This window comes from Cupressus sempervirens, chromosome 5 (assembly GCF_028749045.1).
Source record: "Cupressus sempervirens isolate cs-2001-9-10 chromosome 5, ASM2874904v1, whole genome shotgun sequence".
NCBI lineage: Eukaryota > Viridiplantae > Streptophyta > Pinopsida > Cupressales > Cupressaceae > Cupressus > Cupressus sempervirens.
The window spans coordinates 315,974,671-315,992,358 of NC_143122.1; the positions used below are offsets into that span (position 1 = coordinate 315,974,671).

Sequence of the window (17,688 nt, forward strand, 5' to 3'; positions counted from 1 at the left end):
GAATATAATAGCCCATTAGGTCAATCATTTTCTGGTTATGGTCTCCAAAAGTGGACCCATCCAAAAATATAATTTGTAAATTGTCTTGAGTCAATCCTATGTAATCAAGTGTAATGAAATTATATAACATGAGGTTGATTGACTGCAAGGGTTAGTGCTTAGTGTCTACAACCTTCTCGGGTGATAAAAGTGGTGCATATATAAGGAAGATCTGTAGGTTGTCTAGGAAAGTTCTAGGTGATAATCATAACTTTGTCTTGCAAATTGTTGTAAGGAAGGTGCCCATGTGGGTTTGCATATGGTAATTCTATAATTCCACATTTGCGGTGATAATAAGAAGCCCATATTTTGTTCTCTCAATTTGTGTTGTTTATTATGGTATTAAGGGAAGCACCCTTCATCAGAAAATAACATGTTCTAGAGATGGAAAAATAAATCTAGTGGCCAGAAAAAATGTTTCCTTAGATTATTTTTGGAATTTGCATGGAGATTGCCTGAAAAGGGGAAACCACCCAATCAAAAGGAAAATAACACAACCATTTTCTAGAAAACACTTGTCCATGAAAAAAATGCATGTGCACCCAAATGAAAGGATGTCAACGTTGAGAGGCAGAGATCAAGTAGTGTGGATGCTAAGTGGGCCCGCCTTCTGATAGTAGTTGGCACTAAAAAATGCCAAATAAGGTACGTGAAGGGCCTAAGGTGCATGAAATTCAAGGACAAGTGGTGTATTGGAGGGATCTTGCGAACAAAAAATATGTGTGCGGCCTTTGGGGGAAAGGATGGGGGTTAGGTCCGCTAACAAATTAAAGACTTGCACCTCACACATTGATTGAGACCAGAGGCAAAATTTGTGACTTAAAAAAAGGGGTTGTGTACTCTACATGGGAGCTTGAGAGTCCATGTGGAATTGACACAAAAGGAATAGGAACTTCTCCCAAAAGGACATGTGTGAAGCCTAGAGAAGGACCAAAACCAAGGCCCAAGATCCAAAACAAGGGGTGCAAAACCAAGGAGAGGGCAGGGTTAGTTGAGCCACTTGGGTGGTGATAGGTCCAAGCGGGGTTGAGGTAGCCTCCATGGGAAAGAGTACAAAGGTTCCCAATAAAAAATATCAAGTTGCTCGGGTTGAGGATGTTGACAATCAATGGGACCTACAGGTTTGATAGGGTATAGGAGCCCATCAAAGTGTACAAGGCCCTAATAAATGCCCCCCCTCCTTTAAAAAAAAAATGTTATTCTTTCTTTTTTAAACATCACCCTCATGCACAGATAAATTTGAGCATATTATTTTTAATAAAAAAAATTTGATAAAAAAATAAAACTCATTGTCTTGATATTCAAACCCAAGGTCATATGACCTTTGGACAAAATGTTTTTCCCTCTTATTGTAAATTTGTCCAAAACAAACAAATTTCATATGAAAATGAGGGTTTTTGGGCACTTTGAGCTCAATGACGATGTCCATTTGGGCTCAATGTGACTAGAAATAAAAGTCCCCTTGATTCAATAAAAAATCCTTTCAAGAACAAAATTACAGATATCAAAATCAAGGCCAAACCTCTCATGAAGAGAACAAGGGTATGAATGTATGAAGTTCTTATACCATGAAAAAATTGTCAATCCAATTTCATGAAGTCAAGATCACCTGCATGTAAAGATAACCCATACTTGGGAAGAATGGAACTAAAGCAATGGTTTGGACTCTAAAAATATGAAAGATTATACTATCAGATCAAATGAATGAATTATAAAATACAAAGGATCCATCCTTATAAAAAGAGATCATGAAACCCTAAAGGGAAAATATTTAATAATTAAAACAATTATTAAATGTGACAATGCGTAAAGTGAAATCTTAAGAAGACATAAAATGTAACTTAATAAAAGAATTAAGTTAAACATTTTACTCTAGCAAGTGTTTTGTTAAGTTGTATAATTTGATCCTGAAATGTACTCTTTATTTTAATATTAATAAAAACTAATATATTACCGACCAAAAAATAGAACCTTTCTCAACATTGTATATATTTATTTAGAATAAAATGCTACACAATAAGATTTAATATCTAAGCTAGAAATAATACAACATGACTTCTATCAAATTTTGGGTAATGTTAATTTCAAATAAATGATTAGGTATTCATTATTTAGAAAGGCCAATTAAAAAGATCAAACTCATTATACATTTAAATATTTGTGTGTTCTATAAGATCTAATGTCTATAGATAACTTTAGTATCCTTTTTCAAAACCCTAAACTATAAGTGCAATTTCTTTAAATATTAACATCAAGGGTAGAAAACTAAGAGTCTTCTTCTAGAAATTTCTAGTTGAAGCAACAATTCTTGCTACTTGTAGCTTTTAAAGCATATATTTCTTATTTAGTGGTGCTAACAATTATGAATTGTTAGCTAAGATGGTTTAATCTTTAAAAAAATTAATTATGGGATATTACAATAGTCATGATTACAATAACATGGTTAGTCATTGATCATAACTTTAGAAGGATAATCAGAAAATTTTGAGAAGGAAATACTATTCACTGCCAAGGAGGAAAAAACATGAATGGTTTTGCTCATGCTCCTAGTCTAGTTGTATTTCAAAATTATGTTGTTCCTAATCACTGTTACACAACTTCTGTTGAAGTTGTCCTTCCTGATGTTGCACTCCCTAATACAGCTATCACATTTGGAAGTGTTCTACTAGTGACTGTTGTTCTTGGGAAGCCTTTTGCTCCTGTTACTGCCTCTGGTGGTGGATCTTTTGGGCTATCTCAAAAACTGCCAGGGTCTTCCCAGATGACCCTCTCAATGTCTCTGGTAGCTAAGGGGAGGTCAACAATTTCATATTCGGATGTGGTTGCTTTTGAGGTAGGTATATGTGGTTTTGCCTTTGCTGGGAAATGGGGATCTCGTCCTATAGTGTTGCCTGTCTTTGTAAGTAGCCCCATCATTGTTAATCTTGATTCAAATACTATTGATGAGATCTTCAAAAATATAGAGGATTTCTCTTCTGCTACTGCTATTTTTTGTTTTAGGGGTTTTTGGCCCTCTCTTCTTGATTTACATGCTTGGATTTCCAAACATTAGGAACCCATCATAACTGATAGACTTCATATTTACCCTATGGCAAAGGGTTTTTTATTATGAAATTTGAAAATACTGTAAATAGGAACACCATTTTGTGTAATTTTTATTTCTCTTGGGAGGAGCAATTTCCCCTGATGGCAAAACTCTACTATCAAGGGTTTGATTCTCTTACTAAATTCTTTAATAAAATACCCTTATGGGTAAGATTGTTGAATCTTCCCCTTCATCTTTGGTTGGATTCAGTCTTGGAGTCCATGGGGGAGGCCATTGGGGATTTCTAAATGGTTGATATAGATTCTTTCAATATTTTTAAGATGACGTATACTCATATTCTTGTGGAGCTGGATGTTTCTAAGGGTCTCCCTGAATAGCTTTATCTACTTCAAAAGGTTCGTGGACACAGAATCTTGATTATGAGGGCATTCCATTTAGATGCAGGAAATGTCATAAGACTGGTCATCTTACTAGATGGTGTTCCTCTGATAAGGTTAGATCAAAGAAATCACCTTCTTGGTGGTTGGGGGTTTCAGATCATCATTATACAATTCAAAAAGTCTCCAGGGAATGGGGTGTGGTGGATTGCTCACCTCAGATTGATCATTCTTTGGCAATTTCTACTGTTGGTGTCTTGGATGCTATGAATGTTGTCTCTAAGGTGGTTTTGGTTCATAATGTTAAGGTTTCCCCTTCTATTATTGTTGTCCATGTCCATTACATTATTTCTAGCACTGGTTCAACTATCTTATCTCCTATTGCTACAGGTATTGACGCCCATGTTCTCCTAGGAGGGATTTGGGGGTTAGTTCTGGTGCTACCCCTTTTCCTTCTATGGTTACCGATGTTGTCTTCCCTTTAGTGGGTTCTTAGGTTTTTCTCTAGATTGGCAGATGGTTGCTTAAAAGGTGAAGGATGGATGGACATTAGTTAAAAGGGAAAAAGTCAAATCCTCCAAACCTTCATTTTATATGTCTTTATGTTCTCATAAGATTGGGCCACAATGATCTTGTTGGTCCTTTGTTGTATTTTGTTGGGTTGGTTTTTAGCCCTCTTTATGGGAACTATGGTGAGTTCCTCTAGTTTGTTGGGTGGTGTTCCACAGTTATTTTAAGATCTTTAATTGCTATATCTTTCTTTTCTGTTTGTATAAGGTTTCGAATCCTTTCAAATTTTCAAAACCCATTTTTACTTAATCCAAGCTTTAGAAGGATAGTTATAAGGATGAATGCTAGGGTAATATGAAATATCCATGTTCCAAATTTAGATTATAATTTTCATAAAAAAATATGAATCTATGAGGGGATAAACAATTAGGGCAATTTACTATGTTTAAGGGTTATCCTGCCTCATCCAATCATGACATATTTGTACACTCAATTGGTAGTTATTATTTTTCATGGGTTTTCAATGGGCACCCAAGTTGAAAACCATTTATCCGAAGACTTTAGGGCTCTCCAATTTTTGATAAACCATATTTTCCTCCCACTCATGGCCCTATATGTTTTTATAAACTCTCCTAAACAAATTTTGAGGAAGTAAACTTCGACAATTAGGAAAGGAGTAGAAGAATAAACGTTTTTTTTTTATAGTTAGCTACATAATATTTTGCAAATTAATATTTATGTCTTCCTTGAGGGAAAGGTGATTGCATACCCTCTTTTGTATATAATTACACTTAAAATTGTACTCTATTTCTACAAAGGGTACACAAAATATATAACTCAAAACACATTTTGTCTTATGGGACACATAATTGCCAAAATTGTGACTTGTTTTGGCATGAGAAAAAAAGAAACATCCCATTATTTGTAGCCAATATGTAATTTCTTATTTTCTTATAAATTATATATTAAATAGACTTTATGCCTTTTATGTAAAAATAAAATATATTTCAATTTTGACTAATTCCCAAAAATGAATGTACATTTACTCCTTTTTTTTTGGCTATTGCCATCTTCCATCTAAAATACTTCTACCATTTTTGTCTAATGTCTCTTTTCCCAAATTTTTAACGAAGTTGCCATAGATAATCCCTTGGGTCTTGAAGAATTGTTAACAACTTTTTCTCATGAATTAAAGTTACTTATCTTATCAATTTAATATTTTAATGCATTTGGATCCATTTATGATCTTAACTCATTAACCATTTCCCCAAAAACTAAATAAATCATAATATATATATATTAGCTCATGCTCTCACTATTTTTAATATACTCTCTTAGTATAATACCTACACAACTTGGAGTTTTCATATCACTTTAGGAATCCCTTATAATGTTTCTACTTTATTCTTAGACATCTCTTCTAGATCTTCATGTATTTTCATAAGCATTACTCTGGGTTCATCAAAAGATCTTGGTAAGGGATTTCTAGGCATGCACCTTATATTATACATACATTCATATAATTAAATAAGGAAATTGTTGGGAAATGAGGTTTTCCCTTAGTCAAACACTTGTATTGGGGTTAACCTTAAAATTGAAATGAAATTGCATAAATGAAAGAGTCTTGATGTTAATAGAGGCTTGGTAAATTTTATATTCATAAATGTTGGATGATTCATGAAGATGCTTGAAAAATGTTGAAAGAGTCTTGAGCTTAGATTTAGGATAGAAGAAACATGGATGTCTTCACACATGCTAGGATGTAGGGGCATATGCACCAAGATGGTGTGCAAACAAGTGGAAACCATAAAAAAATTCAAAACTACAAATAATACAATCATGTTATGTTTAGTTTCATCAGATTTCAAAATGGGGCTTGACTCGCTAACGAGCCAAGAAAATAACGTTAAAAAATTTCATCTTATCCATAACACAATCGTGTTTTAACTTACTAATAATGTGATTATGTTATGCATAATAAAATGTAGCCATGTTATGAAGAACTAAAATCATTGCATCTAGTTCTCCATAACCCCATCAAGTTATGCAAAACTAGAAGCAATGGGAGAGATTTAGAGTGGGATATATATATATATATATATATATATATATATATATATATATATATATATATATATATGTATGTATGTATGTATGTATGTATGTATGTATGTATGTATGTATGTATGTATGTATGTATGTATGTATATGTGTGTGTATATATATATGTGTGTGTGTGTGTGTGTGTGTGTATGTATGTATATGTATATATATATGTGTACACACACACACATACATACATACATACATACATACATACATACATATACATATATATATATATATATAGAGAGAGAGAGAGAGAGAGAGAAATACATACATACATACATACATACACACACACACACACACATATATATATATATATATATATATATATATATAGAGAGAGAGAGAGAGAGAGAGAGAGAGAGAGAGAGAGGGTTCACATTGCTCCATGGATAATTCCACAATACTTTTTACTTCTCTATCTTAAAATTTTGTTTATGAGTACATGTGCACTAAATACCTTTTGTCACTACTTGAGCTACTAGTAGATGATGAGTATTTATCATCATCATCAGACATAGGCTCACATGCATAACTTACTTTTGTCCCCTTCCTATCTCTTTAGGTCCTTATCTGTAACTTGTTTCATGGGTCCAATAATCTCTTCCCACTCTTTCCCATTAACTAGGTGCACTTTGTCTCTTAATCTAGAGTAATTCATTAATGGTTTCATTCTTAATAAAATTCATAACTAGATTCTCAATAGCCAATTTTCTTTTTGATCACTACAATATCTTTTTGTCAATTGAATATTTTATAATTAGTTGATATATAATCACATTTTTCTCTTGGTCAATCCTCTAGGCTCATGATTGATCCTGTAGATCCACAAAAGGGTTGAAATTTAGATCTGATGGATGAATAGTATTAGATCCATCGAGAATGCTTTAAGAGGTCATAAGAACCCTTAAGGCACACTTGATGGTTGTAATGTGTCCCAAGGTGTCATATGGGGTCATAAGGGGTCAGATAATATCTCTTTTAAGAAGTTTTAGGACCCATTATGGCCCCTTTCACCCTATTATAGCCATCAAGTATCAAGTATGTCATAAGGGGATACGAGAGAGAGAGAGAGAGAGAGAGAGAGAGAGAGAGAGAGAGAGAGAGAGAGAGAGAGAGAGAGAGAGAGAGAGAGAGAGAGAGAGAGAGAGAGAGAGTTCAAATTGAATTTTGTGACACTTTTCACTTCTCTATCTAAAATTTTTGTTTTTGAGTACATCTACACTAAATACATTTTGTCACTACTTGAGCTACTAGTAGATGATGAGTATTTATCATCATCATCTGACATAGGCTCACATGCATAACTTACTTTTTCCCCCTTCCTATCTCTTCAGGTCCTTATCTATAACTTGTTTCATGGGTCCAATAATCTCTTCCCATTGTTTCCCATTAACTAGGTGGAATTTGTCTCTTAATCTTGAGTAATTCATTAATAGTTTCATTCTTAACATAATTCGTAACCAGATTCTCAATAGCCAATTTTCTTTTTGATCACTACAATATCTTTTCCTCAACTGAATATTTTGCAATTAGTTGATATATAATCACATTTTTCTCTTGGTCAATCCTTTAGGCTCATGATTGATCCTGTAGATCCACAAAAGGGTTGAAATTTAGATCTGATGGAAGAATAGTATTAGATCCATCGAGTATGCTCTAAGAGGTTATAAGAACCCTTAAGGAACACTTGATGGTTGTAATGTGTCCCAAGGTATCATATGGGGTCATAAGGGGTCAAGGAATATCTCTTTCAAGAAGTTTTAGGACCCTTTATGGCCCCTTTCATCCCATTATAGCCAAAAAGTATGTCATAAGGGGTTATGACCCCTTAGGGCATATTTGATGGATCTAGTACTATTATTCCACCATGTCTAGATTTCAAACCTTTTGTGGATCTATAGGCTCAATCACATTCTATTCAATCAGATGCCTAAAGGATTAGCCATGAGAAAATTGTGACTTTATATCAACTAATTACAAAATGTTTAGTTGAGGAGAAAATACTCTAGTGATCAAGAAGAAAACTAGCTATAGAGAATCTTATTATGAATTCTATTAAGAATGAAACTACTAACGAATTACTCAAGAGTAAGAGACAAATCCCACTTAGTTAATGGGAAAGAGTAGGAATAGCTTCTTGGACCCATGCCATAAGTTATGAATAAGGACTTGAAGATCTAGGAAGGGGAAAGCGACAAAGGAAATAAGTAAGATATGCATGTGAGCTTATGTCTGATGATGATGATGAATACTCACCATCAACTAGTAACTCAAGTAGTAGTAGAAGGTCTTTAGTGCAGATGTACTCAAATGCTTTTAATAAACCAATATCTTCTTTCCTCAAGGGACATCTGGTTCATTTTCTTGACTGTGGTATATTTGGGAACCAACAATCTCCATTTAATGTCAAGTCTCTAGAATCACTTATATTTGTCAATGGAGGAGATACACCCATTGGATATGCAATAAATTTATATCTAGAGAGAGAGGAGACAGAGAAAAAATGGAAAAACCCTAATAGAAGTAGGTATAATTTGGATAACAAGAATCACCTACTTCATAAATCAAGAAGGAAAACATAATCTTAGATATCTCGCCTCAATTGATGTCACTAATTCTGAAACTTTCTCCCAACTAGACCTCCTTGTTCTTTTATGGTACCTACATGTAAATATAAATCTAATGTTTATTGATAAACTCTATAGATACCTAAAAAAAATAGGTGCACTAAAACACAACTTAACATGATCTTATAAAAAGATATAGGAGAGAAGACAATATATAAAGTATTCCAACTATCAAAAACGATATCAAGCCCACCTTGATTCCAAAATGTATACCTCTTTGCATCTCCACCGATATGTTCTTGTTCTTGTTCTTTCTCTTGCCATTCTGAAGAATTTTGTGAATTAGGATTCAATGGTTGTACATAAGCTTCCTAAGAAATCTAAAAGAAATATTTATTTCATAGAAATAATGGTATTTATAGACATTGACACTAATGACAAAACTACATACCCCATTAACATGCAGAGTAAAAACTACATACTTAAACCCAAGTACTTATGCATACATTTGTTACAATGTAAACAAGCTCATGTATACAAGTGACAAAATGATTACAACATATAAAATTAAGTGTACTGCATATGATAATCTGATGGTTGCATTTCCATGCCCTCCAAATTTGGTGGTGGTGGCATATTGATAGGCTCTAATGATTCCTGAGATTGTTGAGACTGTGATGACCTAGTTAACATTCACGTTGGTTTTACTTAACACATGATATAACTAAAAATTTTGATGAAGATGAAACCTGCAACTACTTGACTATCATGGAAAATTTTACCTCTCTTGTTTGAAATTTATTTTTTGAGTACGCATGCATACAAGTTGGTTGATGAGCTTTTGACTTATAAGACAATCATTCTTTGTTTATTAATTGTGTCTTTGGTGAGTTCATTCATTCATACACAGTTAATTATTACTTTTATCAAGGAAAATAATTTTATGAACACAAATATATGTATGTATGTATGTGTGTGTGTGTGTGTGTGTGTGTGTGTGTGTGTGTGTGTGTGTGTGTGTGTGTATATATATATATATATATATATATATATATATATATAGAGAGAGAGAGAGAGAGAGAGAGAATTATATTCATATGTTCACTAGAGTACTTGTCAACACATTTCATTGTTCCAAGATCTACACTAAATTGGCTATCAATGTTGACCATCAATTTTCCTTTCATATGCACAAGAGCTCCAATAATTTTCTATCCATTCGAGAATAATTTTACTATAGGTTTCCTTGTTTATCTCCACCCTTGACTCAATTTTAGACCCTTCTTCCTCCTATTCAACATATACACAAAAAACCATCATTGAATTTTCCTACATGATAAAAATCAAAGAGAAAGTTGACTAAAATGAATCGATGTACCTTTGAGCTTTCAGCAACACTCTCTGTCACTTCTTCAAAAGATGATTTATCTTCTGGTTCAACCTCAAGAATCTCTCTTCTATATCTTGAACTTATATTGTATTGTTGCATTGCAATTAGGTCTTCCCTATAAGGGTCTCCATTTGGATGAACAACAAAATTCCAAGATCCATAGTCTAAGTTCCAAAAGCTAAACTTTCCTTGATATAATTAACATTTTAATCTTTGTATAAAACCCACTGTGCATCGTCCCTCCACCATTCTCCTTTTATGGTGGTCTTTTGGTAGTCTTTGGTAATACATATTTTTCTTACATTATTTTTTTTGATTACTCTCACAATATTCTAAACTAGATGATGAAATGATTGAACAATTAACACTGAGCATAACAATATATAACCATGACATCAACTCCACCATGTATAGGTATAGGGCACACTTGATGGTTCTAATGTGTCCCATGCATGGCTAATTCAAAGCATGAAACTCAGGATTTAGACATTTGTTTAGAGTTCCCTAGTTGATCCAATCATTTATTGTTTGAAATCAATCCATTTTTGGATAGTTGCTTCTTTAACTGGGCCTAATTAGGCCTATTAGGCCTCTGAATAATTGACTTTATTTTTACTTAGATATAACATGATCATGTTATGACTAGTATAGTTTTTCTATACATAACAAGATGACATTATGTATAGTATGACAATTTACTCTTACTAAGCATAATGTGGTCGTATTTTGATAAAGAGAAAGTGTAGTCATATTTAGGCTAGGTCATAGACATGTTAAACTATACAAAGGCTTGGGTTGATGTTTTCCCTCCATCTTCATTGCTTTAGACATTTTTTCATCTTCTAAGATTAATTCTCGTCTTTGACTTCATCATGTTTGCAAATGGTGAAGTGAGTATCTCTAAAATTACCACTATAATCTCACACATTTTCTTTCCTATCTAACCATATACTATTTTTTGTTTTTTGACAAGATTAGCATTGTGAAGTTAATTTTTTTATATTAGTGTATTGATAGTCCTTTGATACATACGTCTACCATTTTTTTAAAATAAATTTTGATCTAGTTAACCAAATGCAAATAAATTACGTATTATTATTATACACTTGATTCTATATAATCTTTTTTCTAAGTGTTGATTTTAGATTATTTTGATGCAAGTTATGCCCAACATACTAAGGGGTACCAAAATGTTAGGATGGGGTCACTTCAAAAAATCATGGAAAAAAACTACTTGTCAGAAAATTATATAAAAATATTTTTTTTTTAGATCTAACTCTTACCTATCATCCTACCAAAGGGGTTTTCAAAATACTAAATATAACTATATGTGTTGTGGAGTGCATGGAAATAGCTATGTTATATTTTTAGTAAAAAATGGGAATAGTTTTCTATGCGTGCAGGGTTTGACTTGTTAAATCTTATCCATTTTAAAAAAACCTCCATAGTTTAGAAACTAGATTTAGAGTACTACATTTTTGTGTTTTAAACATTTTCTCATTTTGAGTGCATAACCCTCAAATGAGTCTTCCAAGATCAGGTTTACTTGATTTCAAAAAAAAAAATGTGTCCACTTACATTCCCCTTTTTGCACACCATCTTGGTGCACTTACATTTAGTCATTACTCAATATCTTCCATCCTTGATTACTTGAGTTGAATTGATATCTTCTTGGTTTCTTGATGATTTTTCTATAGATTCCACAAGATGAGATGCCAAAATGGAAGGGGTATACTTTCTTTTGTACGTCTCCAACCTATTTTAGGGCTAAAGGGTTGAAGTATGCCAACTTTAAATTTAGAATCCATTTCCAAAGAAAAATTCAATTCAAATTCAGATCCAACTTTGCATGATATGATTGACTTTCAATAATGGGATCATAAAATTTATGACCCACACTACGTAGGTTGCCCTTGTAATGGCAAAAATGCTTCAAATTTTAATCAGGGGTCAATATGATTATAAAGATTTTTAAAATGTGCACCGACTTGGGGTATGAATAGGAAAACATATGAAATAGGCCACATATGGTAATAGACCTATGTACACAATAGATAATATTTGAATGAAATAATTAAATGGGGCACACCTATAGTTAAGGGTACTCATTGATTAAAGGGATCAAAAGCATGAACGAATGAAAGAGCACTAAAATGGGCACCCACTAAGCATAAATTTTACACCTTAATAAGGTGTTTACAATTTAAGATGCTACAAAAGCTAATAATAAGCTTTTTTTTTCATTTATTTTTCTCCAACATGTAAGAAAACTCACATAATGATTGAAAATTAGCTTTACATATTAAAACTATTAATTAAGTATTATGATGTGTAAACTAATTATTTGTAAGTGTAATGAATAAAATCTCTTTTAAATAGCTAAAATCTAATTAAAAATGCAAATATTAAGTACACAATTACAATAGATTTATTTAAGGGTTGGGACAATAAATATAAATAAATGTTCTAGAATAAATTAAAGGATAGATATGTTGATATTTGGTGATTGATTAGGAAAGCCTTGTACATTTTTCATAACCTGTGGGGTTTGAGGCATTGACCCCCAAAAAAATTGGTTAACTTGTCAAGGATTTTTGAGTTGACTCGTCAACTATTTCTCGAGTTTGACTTGTCATGTATATTTACTGTTAACTTGTTAGGCTGACATAAGTTATGTAATATTAGCTTAGGGTTAGGGTATTCTAAGGTGAATATATAGCCTCTTGTAGTGATATTGGGCTGTAAGGGAGATTGAAGATTGTAATAGGTTGAAGTAACTAGATAATAATATTAGACTCACTGTTTGGTGGATGTAGCCTATTGGATTGGTTGAACCATGTTAAATATTTGTGTTTTCTATTCATTTATGTATGCTTTATTCCTTTGTGATATTGGTTATATTTGCATGTAACTGTTATTTTTCTGCCTATCTAATCCTAACAAGATCCATTTAGCTTTCTCAACAATGACTAAGAAATACAATTAATGTTCAAAAGAAATTACTTTCCAAAGTACAAAACTTGATGCCCTAAATATGTTTATTGTCTTAGAGTTTTTGTAGACCTAAAACCATTTGAGTCCCTTTTGTTCAAACCTATATGTCATTTACTTGAACTAGGGTGTAGTTATTCTAACTTACCTTTTGTACAAAGTAGTTTTATGGTTGTAAGAAAATTATTGAAGACAAAATGCATAGACTTTCAAATGGTCTAATATAAGATTGGTTCAATGTGCTTTTAACTATATAATTGAATATCTTTAAATACTAACAAATTATAATTGTTCATTAAAATACGTGTCAAATAAACTCATAGCAACTAGTGAAGTTTTAGATATAATTCCACATGCTTGGAGATTGAGCCAACTTGGGGACTGAAAATAAAGGCATAATGAGTGTAAGGATTTGTGTGCAAATAAATACATGGATACATATAGAATTAATTGGTTTTATTGCAAATGAGGTTGAGATGAGGTCTAATATATAGGAATATACATATAGATAAATCAAACAAAAAGAACTATCAATTATGAGATAAACATATCACATGTGGCAGGGCTATATAAGTATTAGATCATTCAATAAATCTAAGCTTAAACTAAATAGAAATATGAAATTTCCACCATTACAACAATATTTCTAAGATGATCTTTTGGTGAAATCCTCTAACAAGGTCACTTTAACAATGTGTTTGTAAATATATGTTAGTTAATATATTTTCACTCTGCAACTTTCGTTCTATAACTTTGCCACCCATTTTCTTTTTGAATTTTGAATGATGGAGGGCCCTAAACCTCTGGATCCACCACCATGCCCGGACCTGCAACTGGTGCTTGTGGTGTGTAGAGATGTAGACCAGTTGATTGGCGGTGGGTCCATGGATGTAGATGGGTCGGGTAATGTCAAGTCAACTTTGGAGGAAGGACGGTCGAGAGTGGAGATCCCTGAGCTGGGGGGAGGAAGTTCTGCTTGCTGTCAACAGAGGGATGCCCAAAAGTTGGATGTGGGTTCTTTGTCAGGATAGAAGAGTGCGCTCGTGGGTACCGAGATGTCCAGCCCCAAAACAGAGAATCCCAAGGTTACTCATGGACAAGATGGTCCTGTGATTGCACTCCCTAATAGTATGATGGATAATGTGACTTCTGGCCTCAAACTTTGTGTTGTTAGCAGATTTGTTGCTTTCTGCCCTTCTATCGAGATGGTAAGGAAATGGGTGGACCATAAGTGGAAGGTCAAAGGAACTGTAAGTGTTTCTGCCATGCCAAGTGGTCTTTTTTGTTTTAGATTTACCACAGAAGAAGATCTCAATGTGGTTCTTTCTGGGACTTGGTATTTTGGGAAACATTGTCTGGCCCTGACTAGATGGCATCCGAGCTTTGATGCTAGTTTGGAGCTAAACAAACTTGCCCTAATATGGGTAAGATTTCCTGGCCTCCCTCTGGAATTTTGGGATGAAAGGATATTAAGATGGGTGGGGAACTTTGTTGGTCATTTTGTTACTACTGACAAAGTGACAATACAAAAATCGAGACTTGTCTATGCTAGATTCTGTGTGAATGCAGCACTAAACATAACACTACCTACTGTGGTCACTTTAAAAACTAAATGGGGTGAGAGATTTCAGCCCATAGAATATGAGAATACAGGCTTGTTTTGCCAAAGATGTGGGCAATTTGGTCACCTTATCGTGGATTGCAAAGCTAAAATGCAAAAAGATAAATAGAAGGAGAGCTCTCCAGGGATAGTTATGGAGACCATTGGGGAACCTTCAGTACTGACTGAGAAGATAGTAATGAAACCTTCTATGACCTTGCCCAATATGACCTCCATGCAGGATAACTGTTTGAGTCCTAGGGGAAAGGATACTAAGGAAGATGAGAAGGAACCAGAGGAATACCCTTTCAAAAGAGATTTGGAGGATCTTTTGGGATCACCTTTGGTGAGGACTTCGGCGGAGGAGTGTTTGAAAGATGGAGAAATAGAAGGAACCAACACTCTGCAGGATTTGACAACAATCCAGATTGGGGGGAGCAAGCTTGAAACCCCTTCCAAGGAGAAAGGGGTAACCTCCTCTATTATGGGCTCCTCAACAACACAGGGGGGGGGGACCATAAGCCTAAGGAAGGTGATTTAAGGGAGTTAGTTTGCACCCCTGTGAGGATGGTCAAGGCCTCACAGGATGAGATAGTGATGAGAGTAATGGCAAGCATTGATAATATGGATAAGGAGATGAGCCCCTCTTCACCTCAGGAGGAGGATAATGGTGAATGCGAAGTGCAAAAGAAGAAGAGAAGGGGGGGGGGGAGAAAACCAGATATTGGAGTATCAGGAACAATAGGAAGACCATCAAGCAGAGTTACTAGGACAAAGCAAACTGCTAGAGATGTAGCTAGTGGTAAAAAGCTTACAGTGGAGACAATAACAAAAGGTAAGAAATGAAACTCCTTTCATGGAATATAAGGGGATTGAATAATCCCCAGAAGCAGTATGCTCTTAAGCAATTAATATCTCAAGAAAAAATAAACTGTGTGTTAATTCAAGAGACAAAAATGTCTAGCTCAAATTTTGATAAAATTGCTAGCTATATCTGGCCAGGGGTAGGGTATTTACATAGGGATTCAGATGGAGCATCAGGGGGAATTGCTACCATGTGGAGTCTAAACTCATTGAAGGGCTATGAGATTTGGAAGGAAAAAAACTTTATAATTACTCATTTCCAATCGAATAGCCACAATTGGAAACTGATTAATATCTATGCACGTAATAACAGATTAGGGAGGAAGGAAATGTATGACAATTTGATAAGGATATCTAAAACTATGTTGGAAGAGAAATGGATGTGTATGGGTGATTTCAATACTCCTCTTTACCATCCAGAGAAGAGGGGAGGCAACAGAGAATGTCAGGAGAGCTTGCAAGACCTAAGTGAATTTACGAGGAAGTTGGACTTCATGGATGTGGAGCTGAGGGGTAACCCATACACCTGGACTAATAATAGGAAAGGTGAGGATCTCATTCAAGTTATGTTGGACAGATTATTACTGTCAGGGAATTGGAGTAGCATGGGTAACTCCTACTTGGAGAATCTCAATAGAACGGTGTCTGACCACTCACCCATTTTATTCCATGGGGAGGATGGCTTTAAGGGGGGAAATAAACCTTTTAGATATGAAATAATGTGGGAGTCACATCCGAAATTCAAAGATAAGATTCAGGAGTGGTGGAATATAAGAATAGAAGGTACTGCATTGTACAGACTTACCCAGAAACTTGATAATATTCGAAGAAATGTCAAAGCATGGGCTAAAAGTTCATTTGGGGACCTTTTTAAAAGTAAAGAAGTAGAGGAAAAGCTAAAAAAACTCCAAGGGGTTATTGCAGAAGGGAATAACTCGAAGGAGATTATTCAGGAAGAGGAGAAACTTAGAAGGAGGTGGAAAGAGATCCTCCAAAAGGAGGAAATTTTCTCGAAACAAAGATCTTGAATTCAATGGCTGAAGGAGGGGACAAAAATACCATTTTTTTTCACAGATCTGCTTCTAACCACAAAAGAAGAAACACTATCTCAAAACTAAATGAAGAAGGGGGAGGGGTGTTGAAAGAGCAAGAGAAATTGGGGAAACTTGTGGTAGACCACTTCAGTAAGGCACTTAAGAAAGATAACTTCGTTGGGAACCAGGTGATTAGCAGAAGTCTGATTAATTCAATCCCAAGGAGTATAAGAGAAGTGGAAAATGATCTGATCCTTGGTAAGATCATGGAAGACGAAGTGAAAAAGGCAGTGTTCTCAATGAAAGCTTTCAAGGCTCTAGGCCCCGATGGTTTCCCACCTGCTTTCTTTCAGCATTTCTAGGAGGTGATCAAATCAGAGGTAATTTGGGTGACTAGGGATTTTTTCAGAATAGGTAAACTACTATGGAGCATAAATAAGACCTTTATTGTCCTTGTTCCAAAAAAATCCAATCCTCTGAATTTGAATGATTTTAGACCTATAAGTCTATGTAATACTATCTACAAGGTCTTTGCCACGGTTTTAGTGAATAGATTAAAGCCTCTCTTAGAAAAAATTATTGGTAGTCCTCAGAAGGGGTTTGTTCCAGCAAGGCATATCCTTGATGCGGCTATTACAATCCATGAGGTTATCCATTCAATGGAAAAGAGCAGGCAACCAGGAATGACATTCAAGTTGGACATTTCCAAAGCTTATGATAAGGTCAATTGGGACTTCCTTCAGGATGTACTAGAAAGAATTGGATTTAACAATAGGATTATAAACCTGATCATGTTGATGGTGAGCTTAGTGCAGTACTCTGTCCTACTAAATGGGTTCCCATGGGGTGACACAATGGCAGGAAAAGGCTTAAGACAGGGTGACCTGCTCTCACCTTACTTGTTTATCATGGTAGCAGAAGTCTTGGGAAGGTCATTTTGTAAATTAGCGGATTTAGGCTGCATCAAAGGTGTTAAACCAACCACTAATGCTGAAGCTGAGGTTATACAACAATTTTTGGATGATACCTTCCTATTTGGGGAATCTTCAATCATGGAGGCTGAAGCCTGGAAAATGATTTTACATAATTATGAAGAAAGCTCAAGGCAATGGGTGAACTACCATAAAAGCAAGATTTATTTCTTTAACACTGATTCTT

At 34.4% G+C, this 17,688-nt stretch overlaps 1 protein-coding gene across 1 annotated transcript; it reads left to right on the forward strand.

Annotated features, from left to right (window-relative positions):
• Window positions 1–14,087: 14,087 nt before the first annotated feature.
• Window positions 14,088–14,762, forward strand: LOC149555919 (uncharacterized). Its single transcript, XM_089829627.1, has one exon. It carries the CDS (start codon window positions 14,088–14,090, stop codon window positions 14,760–14,762), a length of 675 nt encoding a protein of 224 aa, XP_089685753.1.
• The last annotated feature ends 2,926 nt before the right edge of the window (window positions 14,763–17,688 follow it).